The sequence below is a fragment of the Athene noctua genome, chromosome 18 (genome assembly GCF_965140245.1).
Source record: "Athene noctua chromosome 18, bAthNoc1.hap1.1, whole genome shotgun sequence".
NCBI lineage: Eukaryota > Metazoa > Chordata > Aves > Strigiformes > Strigidae > Athene > Athene noctua.
The window spans coordinates 10,754,608-10,765,930 of record NC_134054.1 but is presented as its reverse complement, the minus strand read 5'-3'; the positions used below and the strand labels follow the sequence as shown (position 1 = coordinate 10,765,930).

The following is an 11,323-nucleotide window of genomic DNA, read 5'->3' as shown; positions in this document are numbered from 1 at the left end:
TGCTGGGAAAGCTCTGGAATCAGTCACCTTTCCTCCAGGACAGGAGTTGAATTAGGCCACACGGCATGGATGCAAGGCATTTTTATTATTATTTTTTTATTACTTTGAGAACGGCAGCTCACAGAACGGGGCTGCTGATTTCTCCAAAGCGCAGGTAAGAAGTGAATCGGTCCAAAGTTTAACAGTTTCCAGGGCCAGCCTGTCACACCCTATCCCTGCAAAATACCGCCCGGGATCAGACGCGCCCCGACCCACATTTGGGTCGGCGCTGAATTCTCACCCGTTGAATTCTTCCCCTTTGTACCTTGGATTCTCCTGTCCCGTCGCCCCCTCCCGCTCCCCTCAGCCCCACCACTTCACCCTCCTCGTTCCCGACCCCCCCGCAGGTCCCCAAGCGCCGACGCCACCTGACGCGGTTCCCCCCGCTCCGGCATCCCCGGGCAGAGCCCCGGGGCGCGGCGGGAACCGGGCGCGGGCTCCCCCCGGCCCGGCGGGGCGCGGGCGGGCTCCCCGGGGGAGGAGAGGGGGGAGGCGGCCGTCTGTCCGCCCGCCGGGTGGCTCCGTCCCCGGCTTTGTTGTGCTCGCCGCCCGGGCTCCGGGCGAGGGGGCGGGGAAGCGGGGGAAGGCGGCCGCCTCTGCTCCTCCGCCTCCTCCTCGGCCCCGCTCATGGCGACGCTGGGCACATCCGGGCTTCTCCTCCTCCTCCGGCGACGGCCGCCGCTGCCCTGAGCGCCCAGCCCGACTCCATTAGCGCCTCCCCGCCCCCCCGCCTCCCTTCCCGGAGCCAGAGGCAGGGGGAGCCCCGGGCAAGGCAGCGCCGAGCCCGCGGAGCGGCCGGGGACATGTCCAACCAAGGGGCCCGGCGGAACGGGCCCGTCAAGCTGCGACTGACAGGTGAGGCTGAGCGGGCGGGCGCCGCCGGGGCCTGCCGCCGCCCGGGCACGGCGGAGGGAAGGCACGGGGGAAGCGAAGGGCGGCCGGGGCTCGGGGGCGCGGATCGCGGAGCCCGGCCTGCCGGGGGAGCGGGGCAGGAGAGCCCAGCTGGAGGGGCGGGAGCGGGCTCCCTCCGTGTGTCTTTGAGGTTGAACCTGGGGCCGGAGGAGCCCCTCAGGCCGCGGGAGGAGAGCGGCGGGGAGAAGGGGACGGCGAGCTCTGCCCTGCCCTCGCCCCCCTGCCCCGCCGCGGGCTCCGCGCCGCCGGAACAGCATGTCTTCGGGGGCTGCGGGGCGGCCGGGCCGCCCGCCCGCCCGGGCCGGGGGGCTGCGGGCCTGGGGCAGCCGCGCGGGGGGACCTTCAGGCGCTGGGCACCTTCTCCTCCTTCCCCGCACCCCAACTTTTTTCTTTTTTTTTTTTTTTTTTCCCTCCCTTCGTTTACTCAGTGTAAAGTTGAAAGAAACTGTCACACTCTTTGTTTTGATCTCTTTGTTTGTTGTGTGTGTGTGTGTTTTTTTTTTTTTTTAAAACCAACTTCCTCAGTTAAGATTGTACACGGTTCGTTTGGTGAAGTGCCTTACGCTGCCCTCTTTCAGAAGACCACTTGACCTCTAATATTTTAAAATACCATAAAAACTGTTCACCTGCATGCTGGGAAGAAAAATAAGTTGGTTTTAGATACTTAAAAGCATGTTCTTTTTCGTATAAGAACCCAGGTAAATAGGTTTGGAGAAAAAATCTTGGACGTTCTGCCAGAGCTTTCTTTAAAAAAAAATAAAAATACAGGAGACCAAGAAAAAGAGCTAGTTCAAAGTATTGTAAATCCCCCAGCAGATAAACGATATTTTGTATTCTAAAGTGTCGGTGTGTGAAGGTAAGCAATTAGAAAATAATAGATAACACTGTAAATTCTCTTCCCTGCATAATAGTGTATTTAACTAGCTTGCAAAACAAATGTGTTTAAAAAATACTAAAAGAGCTGATAGATTTACTTTAGGTGCGTGTAAAATATTTCCAGTTTATGCCAAATAAAGAGAGGTGCTTATTTTTTATGTTATTTTTACAGGGAAAGTAAAATGTATCTGCTTTTGTTTTACTTTGGAAATACTTGGACTAAATCTCTAATCTAGTTTTCACAGAGATTTGTGAGTGTCTATATATTACACTTAGAAATAAAACTTAAAATAAGCGTAGCTGGGACTGATGCATGGAACAGTGCTGCCTTGTTTTTACAGAGTGTTTTGTAGGTTTCTCTTCAGGTTATTGCTTTATTGATGCAGTGCTTTAGTACTTTTTTTCTTGAGCAGTGAGCGCTCAGGCTTGCTTATCTTTCAAACATTAAAAATGGTCTGTAGCCTTATGTAAAAGCATAGAAAGTACTGCTTAGGGAGTTGTCGCTTTCACCTTTGGATTTTGTGTGCTGTTTTGTTTCATATTTATTTTTGTTAAGGTTTAAGCATATAATGAAATCGTGTTAGTGATAATGTAAGTATGTTATGGGGGCTGTGATTGTGAGCAAGAAATAGGCAGTAGTTTTACATACAGAGTTTTAGTTGTGTGGTCAGCCCACAAGAGAAGCAGGTACAATCTTAAGGAACATTTCTGAGTTTTTTGTCGTCTTGTATTTTAGGAAAGGAATATGCAGAGCACGGGACACTGGCAAAATTGCCTTTCTAGGGGCTATTCCAGGGTTAGCAGCTCTTGCAGTTGCTGAGTACCAGTTCTGTTACTTGGAAATTTATATGAAACATTGGCCTATTGCTCGAGCTAAAAGGGCTTGAGGTATTTTATGCTTTAGCTAATTGTGAGTTGTTTCACATAAGGTCATTTGTTGTAAGGAAGCTTTACATGTTTAGGAAAAACACTGAATTTTATTAATTCAGCTGACATGTTGTCAGTTCTTGCCTAGGAATAGCTTTAAGTGTTCTGCGTGGTTTTGATTACCCTTTTTGATTGGAAAAGCAGTTTGAGGGCTCTTGAATTCTAAAACTGTTTGGAATTAAAAGAATCTGTATATCCAGTGTTTTTAAAAGTTTATTCTCGAACTGACAAGTGCTATTTAATCTTAATTTTCTTTGGCTGTATGAAACTAGCAGTCTTCTGTTTTGGCTTGAATATTTATAGGATTAATTCTGCAATCATTGTATAATACTTATCTCTTCTGTTCATTATCTCTAAATTAGATGGTATAGATTAAAAAATGAATTTCAAGAACTGGATTCAATTAGCAGTTTTTCAGGACATAAACATTAAAGGTTTAGATGGAAAACATTGTTTTGACTGACTGGATAAATGACAGGGTAATGTTTGATGTGAGTCCAAGAACTGATCTGGAGCTAGTGCCCAACTTCTCAGTCCATCTTGAGGAGCCAAATAAAATATTTAACCTAGGCCTCATTTTGCAAAAAAGGTTGATTCTTTGTTGGGACCTTAAGAAAGTTCTGAGAAATGTTTGGCATACCTTTACACTAAGTGTTTAACAGTTTATTTAGGTCTGGGTTCCATAACAGAGAAAAACCACAGCGGTGGCATACTTCTAGTAAGTTTTTATTTAGTTTACAGTGTATCTGTGTTATACATTTCTTATAAAAGGTTATTATTTTGCTCCTAGGTGTAGTAATCTGTTGTAAATATCACTTGACTCTTTAGTGATATGTATGTCAATGCATTTTGCACAATCTTGAGCTAGAAAAGTGCTGGATAACGGTTAAAATCCATAGATTATGCCTTCCGATGACACTTCACTCCTAGTGTGAGGTGTAAATGCTCGTTTCTGATTAAAATAGAGGCGGTGTAATTCAAGTTAGCTAAAGCCTAGAATTGTTGCACTAGTCTTCTCCAAAATTTATCTTAGCGGCTTGTAACCACACCATCCAAGGAAGCGGTAATATAAGGAAAGTTCCGCCAACTCTGACATTTTTACCGCTGTTTTATCTAGTCCTATCCTGAGTACATCTGAGTTGTACCAAAGCTGCAAGCGCAGTCATCACCCCCTTCCATTCTCACTGTGATTTTTCTCAGTGTTGTGTTGAATCTGTGGATCTGTAAATACACTGTACTCTCAGACACAATGTACTATTCTTTCTTCCACGCCCCACGTTGAATTGCATTTATCTTAAATTCCTCAAAAAAAATGAGAAGTTACTATTGCTTTCAGTTGCTTGGTAAATATTTTACGTCCTAATCTGTGAATGAACTAATGTTAGAATAGTTATGTTTGACTGTTTCCAGTTACGATATCAATGACAGTTATCGGAACGAAGTCCACAGGGCTGTTTTTATCAAGTAGAAGGATTTATTTTCAAATCAGTTTGAAGTCTGAAAAACTGCATGGGTACTAGAATAGTTGATTTGAATAAAGGTTAGTGCATGAATTTGTGTAGTTGATATGTTATAGCTAGTGTTTTTGTCAGAATAGTTAACAAGTAAAGATACTTTGATAGCCACAAAGTACAGTTACACTGTATTATAAAAAGAGGTAATAAATATCCCACGGATAAAACTGGAATGAACTGGAAGTGTTCTTCGTAAAGAATCAGAGGTAGGCCTGAGGAGTTGTTGGATCTGGTTTTCCTCCTCCTTACTGTAAGCTTTCAGGTTTCCTGGCAGAGTTTGCTAATTAGGGAAATAAAAGCACTGGATCTTGTGTTGTAGAAAATGGACAGCATCTCATCTTCTGCCCTATTATCTCTTTTGTTGATTTTACTGTCTATTCATTCCTTACAGTACAAAGGTGGTACTGTACTATAAGGTTATGGTGTTGAAGGACGAAGGTGCTGCTTTTTCTCATCGGTTCCTAGAAACTCTTATGATGTTAATATTTCCTGAGAAAGACAGGTGTTATTCGGAAAAAGCCAGAACATTCTTGAGTTTTGCAAAACAGTGTGGAATCTCCAAAACAGTTTTTTGCAGTGGATAAATCTGTTAAATGAATACAGTCGAAAACACTGGTTAACCTAAATTCTAAATTCTCATTAGCGTCGTTGGAAGCAGGACTGAAGTTTATGGGTAGCAGAGACTCATTGTAGGCATAGGATTACTGATTGATAAAGTAGCTACCTATATTTTTAAGTAACAAGGCTATGGTTTCATCATTGACTTAGTGTTGTGCAGTTTTAGGTCAGTTAAAAATCAGACTGCTGTTTCTTTTTTCTCTTTGTAGTCCCTGGCTCCACTTTTCCGGGCCCTCCCTTGCGTTGACTCCAGCAACTCTGTAGCTATGTGATGAGCTGAAAGCTAATCCTACCAAGAAAAAGATGGGTTTTTTGCACTGAAGGAGAGGGATGCACACAAAAAGCTGAAAAGAGGGCAGGACTGCCTCTTTTACCAGCAGCCTATAGTTAGATAGGCTTTGGTCAACAATAAAACAATGGGGTTCCTTCATGTAAGGTGTATTTGACTTAATGACATATGACTTACTAAAAACTAGTACTTAAGAAATCAGAATCAATAAATTACATAGTAGGTGGATTAAACTGGTGCAGTCATAACAAAGTCAATAGGCATGTGTCAAATCAGATTGTGCAGGGTCTGATGGATGCTTGTCCCACAATATTTTCATCAAAGTATGAAGTGTGTGTGTATATCTATGCTTTTTATATATACAGTATATAGTTATTTATATACATATACATCAGTTGTGGATAGCACAGACGCCAAAGAATTGTAATAAACAACTGAGCAGCTGTATGGAGCAGTCTCAACTGCTTGTTTCAATGGGATCAGCTTCTATAAAGAAGTTATATTCATCTGGTGTAAAATTAGGTATCTGTGTTCAAGGATACATAATGGGGTATGATGGCGAAGAAAACGAAAATCATAAAGGGCTTGGGGGAGGAAATAATATTAGGAAAACAGTTCTACAGGAGCTCCAATTAGAGGAGCAAAAAGGCCCAATGTTCATCTTTGGTTGCAGAATCGGGAAAGCATCGAGTAGAAGCTAGTAGGATTTACATGTTTAGGTAACATATGGGACATATGTAGGAGACGTATGGGAAATCTGCAGACAGTCCTAATGTTAATGTTTAAAAAAAATAAAGCTGTTGGGGGGGTGGGGGTGGGGAATAAAAGATAAATCCTGGGGATGGAAAAATAGTGAGTAATTTTTTAATTGTACTTTTCAGTTACATTTAAAGAGTTTAAGCTGTCCTGTAATGTCTGTCTGTGTAGCTGAACTTAGCTGAGTAACTCAGCTAGTGGTGACAAATTATTTTCTATTTTATTTTTTCTTTTTTGTATGTTAATGACACTGAAAATCTGTTCAGACCCCCAGATGAAAGCAATTTGTCTTTATGTCCTTAAGGTGAATGGGTTGATCCCTAAAAGAAGACAGCTTTTAATGTTTTGTTCTGTTTTATCTCATGGCCTTTGAAGTGTGTCCTTGTTTTGTCATCTTACTTAAAATGACATCTCGCCATTGGGCCAGATCTTTTTTGCGGGTGTTTAAAAGAGGTGGATGGTTTCTTTAGGTGTCTTCCTTCCTCTCCTCACAATAATAAGATGACCTAACTTCTGACTTGGCTTAATGGCATGAGTACGTTACTATGCAGGCTATTACGTGCATGCTTTAATATATAAAATGTAAATGCTTATGACATGTGCAATGACTGAGATCATGCCGGTGACTTCTGAGAGGCTGGTAAAGATTAATCTCAATAATGTTAGACAGTGCATATAAAAGTAGCTACTGTGCGTGTCTGCTATTAGCAAAGCACGTTTCCTATTTGTGAAGGGGGATCAAAATCTTGAGGGACATTTAGCAATAGCGTATTCAAGGAAGCAAACTGTTGACTTTCTCTTGCTACTTAAACTTTAAATGCTTTCAATGAAAGCATAGATAAGGATGCTTCTAACTTTCAAGAAATCATCTGTGGATAACAAAGCTCAGAACAAAATTGGCTAGGCATTATCATCTGAGTTTAAGTAGAGAGACTGATACAGAATGGAGAATAGACATGCTTAAGATCGTAAAAAGGATAAACCAGGTAAAGCTGGGATTTAGAGCCGCTATCCTTTGACTTTCTGCCCATGGACATTGTTTCTCTTGAGTTTAAATCCACAGAAAACATGGTTCTGTTCTGGGCCTTCCATGCGTTTGGCATGATTCAGGTTCAGTTCTCTCTTACATGCCATGTTTGTGTTACACTATCAGCTGTATTTTAGCATCCTGTGGATTCTTGGCACTTTTTTTCTACTTGACGATACTTTTTTTTGCTGTTGCTCAGGCAAATTAGACTAGGTGGACTGATATTTCCAGAAGTGAGTAAAAAGTATTGCTTAGATGAAGCGTTACTCTCATTTTCAAAATTCTGAAAGTGAAAGAAAAAGTAGCAGTATGTGAGTTCATGTGGCTGTATCCTGTTGTTAATTTTCTGGAATGACTCTTGGCCTGTATGTGTTTAACACACCAAGGATCGTTTTCTTGCAGAAAGGGAGAGTCACTTCAACCATGGCTTTGGTATTGTCAGTGTCAAGTGGTTCAGTGCGTCCTTTCTATAATGAATTCATTTAAGTTGTTTCAAATATGCAGAGCATGTACAGACTATGTAATTTACAGGTCACAGTAAAAATGTGTACCCAGATTCTACCATTCATGCTTAAATTAGCATGGGTGGTGCCATCTTACCACAAACATTGGAGTGACAATGCTGTAGTAAAGCTTTCCAACCCACAGCGCCGTTTTTCTGGGATACATGCATCCCTCTGCTCCATCCCATGCTGTCAGATGGGGTGGGCTGAGGAATATATCCAATTTAAAATCAACCTCTTCTTCTCATCCCTCATTTTTAAATTTTTTTTTTTAACTGGGTGTAGTGGAGGACTGTTGTGGGTTGGCACACGTGTGTGTGAGTGGTATCTTAAATCAGCCAGGTGTTTGCAGAATAGCCAGGCTGTTTGTGGGATTGGGGGTGTATCTTGACTAATCACGTGAAATAATTTAAAACTAAGGGACATACACTCATTTTCATTCTGCCTTGACCCAGATTTTAGTATTACCGATGGAGTTAAATGGAGTCATAACTAATTATATCTGTAATGATACTTCTTTTTAACATACCTAACTATTTGATTTGGAATTTATATATAGATGCATACGTAAATTCAATTATAGATGCAGTTGTGCTTGTATTTAATTGAAGGTGAGAATCTGCATTGGTAATACTAGACACATCTTCTGAAAACTCGAGCCAACTTGGTTATTTCTTCATAATATAAATAAAGACCAGGCTGTGCGCTTCTAAAACTGCACCTGGTGAAACGTCTGCTTTGTGCGTATCATAGGACATGAAGAAAGTGGATGGAGCGTACTGAGTGAAAGCTTGCTGTTTCAGTTTAGAAAAAGGTAGTCTACTATCTTTTGCAATTATTTTTCATGGAAAACATGTAAATGTACTAAAATAAATCCTCTTTTATTCTTGGTGGAGGAAGAAAGATCTCTGGATTAGAGTACTTATGAACATGGCTGGTTTAAAAAAAAATCCTTAAGTGTGCAAAGGAACTAAACATGTCTGGATAAAATACATAGAATTACATTCATGCTTAACTGCCTGGAATTAGAAATTCATAGCATTAATTGTGCCAAGCATTTAGGTGTCTTTATGACAAATAATTCTTCAGTTTAAGTCTTAACACAAAATTTTCACCTTTCATTGTCTGAAATGGTTAATTTATTATGTGTATAAATAGTTATTTTCAGTGAAAAAACTCTCACCCACTATTTTCCCTGATGTATCTATGAAAATAATGGTTTATAGCTCTGTAAAGAAGACTGTATGCAGGACTAAATGAGCAATAGCATTGTGCCTAGGTGTAGTAATATTAAGGTATCCTCTTTCTTGTTTAGCAGCAAAATAAGTACTTGTGTCTTGATTTTTAAAATGTGATATCAGATCTGATATAAGAAACTTTATAAAGGTGGAGCTGGTGTAGGCAGGTGTCATCATTCGGAGGCAAAAGGGGTCATTTGTAAAGGTGAATCAGGACAGAGTGGGACAAAACCAGGGAAGGTTTAGACTGGCTCTGAGGAAGGATTTCTGTGCAGAAGGGGCTGTTGGGCGTTGGAATGGGCTGCCCAGGGCAGGGGGGAGTCCCCGGGATCCCTGGAGGGGTTGAAGAGTCGGGCTGAGCCAGCGCTGAGGGATCTGGGGGAGTTGAGAGCAGCCAGTGTGGGGTTCATGGTTGGACTAGGTGATCTTTCAAAGTCTTTTCCAACCCTGATGATTCTGTGAAAAGCATTCAAGAGCTGGCCGGAGGAGCTGAGCTGACACAAGGACATGAAGACACTAGAACTATACCAGGCTTCATGTCACTTTATAGTGGAAGCAGAAAACAAATGTGGGTTCCTGTACTTGGACTGAAACACACAGAAATCTCTCCTGCGTTTCATGTTGCTGATTACAATATTGCTCTTAGCCAAGTAGTAATGATTGCATTTTCAGCGTGAAATCTGAAGATGCCAAGTGTTTCTCTTCTTCATGCTAGTATTAATACATATATTTCAACAGACACAAAATATATGTGTTTGCTAAGTACTCTGTTTAAAAGGACGTGAAGGACTTGGTCCTCCTCTATGCTTGAGAGCACTTGCTCAGCATTACTCATTATGAAATTAAAAATGACTGGCAGCTTTAAGCCCAGGTTCACAATGTATGACACATTAATTGACCAAACTTTAAAGAAGGGTATAATGAATGTTAAAGTGGAAATTTTCTGGGACTTTTATTTATAGGATTCTAGTAGAAAGTTAAAAACTGTTCTGCTATTGCAGAAGCCTCCTGGTAATTGAAGACTGTGAACAACTGTAAAAATTTTAAGTGCTATCTTTCATAATTTCAAACGGGTCATATAGGTGGCATTTCTAAATGTCTAACTAGCAATTCTGGATGTTTGGTAAAGCACAAGGTGTGTTGGTGAACAGATCTTCAGATAAAGTGTATCACACATTATAATAAACTGTTGGTCAAGTCTGGATGTGTGGAATAGGGAAAAACTGCTGTTGATCTCTGTTCGAGCTAATTTATGCCGCCGCGCAGGGGAAATGCCTGCGTGTTCTTGCAGAAGCAAATATTATCTGTAAGTTCAAGATGCCATGCAATGTTTCTGGATTGCCTTAAATAGCTGGATATGTGCTCTTTGTCAAAAAGTTAAAGGGTTTAAATCTTGATGATCATTTTAATGCAGGGGTGGCCAAGATTTATCCTGTAGTTGTGATATCGTGTAACATTGTGTCCCTTTTGTGAAGATCTTTCATATTTGGGATTTCTACTTAAGAACTGGGTCAAAGTATGATTTTAAAATGTTGTTGGTGTCTGCTTTCTTCTGCAACAGGAAAAGAGAAGGCCTTTAAGGAAAAAGTGACTTGCAGTAATTTTCAGTGGTACATGTTGTGCCTGGCTTGTCATAAAATATTCTCTCCCTTCCTTAAGCTGTTCCTGCAGTTCATAATTTTTTCCCAATACCTGTCTTACATGATGGTGGTAAAAGGAGGTTAGAATTTCTGTAGTCCCATCTACAAGGATAGACAATACAGCTTTTGGTTCCCCTCCCCAACAGCAAGCAATTGCTCTGTCTGGGGAGGTACTATATGTTTATATTTATCTGTGTCTCACTTGTTTCGGTGGCCAAGAGATCCTACAGAAATTTCTGTTCGTTTGTGAAATCTGAATGTGGTATTGTGAATATGTGCCTCGGATTTCCTCATTACAATATTTATCATTTTTCCTGAAAGTTCCTTTCCTCTGGTGAATTGTTCATCCTGTAGAATAAGTCAGCTATTTCCTGTGTATCAGCATAATGTAACTTAATCTGCACTGGGTAGTACTTTGGACCCATTGAAAAGCTTTGTGTTTTTTGTAAGTTTGTTGAAATTTAGTAACTTCACTGTCTGCATTTAAACAGTTCTCCCTAGAGTGGCCCAAGTCTGGAGATGCACTTGCTTTGCACCCACCCTGTGTCATGGTGATGGAGTAGCAGCAAATGAAAAGAAAAATTGTCTCTGGTCAACCTGACCCTTTTGAATGTTATGTTTGTGCTTCAGCAGCATGGTGAGTAGGAGCACTGGTTCCTGCAGTGGCTTCTACCCCATTTAATTTAAACACAGTGTTGAATTGCTTTGTCTGTCTGAACATCACTTTTTATCCACTGTCAGTGGAATTTATAACTATAGTTGAATCTGTAATCCCAAGTTGGAGCTCAGAACACCAACTATAGTTAGTGCTTCCCATTATAAGACTATCTTTTGCTTGCTGTTAAGCAGCCTGCTAACACTGAAATTTTTCATGTTGAGTAGCTAAATTGGGCTGAATTTATTTTGGGAAGATTCTGTTAAAATTCAACCAGTTTCAAGAATGAGATTAGAATTATGTTGCACATCTTTTAAAATCCTTTGTTC

General features: G+C 41.2%; 1 protein-coding gene across 1 annotated transcript in view; it reads left to right on the top strand.

Annotated features, from left to right (window-relative positions):
- The first annotated feature begins 789 nt into the window (after window positions 1-789).
- The window catches only part of SMURF2 (SMAD specific E3 ubiquitin protein ligase 2), a 67,326-nt gene continuing 56,792 nt past the window's right edge, over window positions 790-11,323 (top strand). The window contains exon 1 of the mRNA XM_074921816.1: window positions 790-894. Coding sequence (XP_074777917.1) covers window positions 843-894 — 52 coding nt within the window. The 5' untranslated portion in view covers window positions 790-842. The remainder of the gene's footprint in view (window positions 895-11,323) is intronic.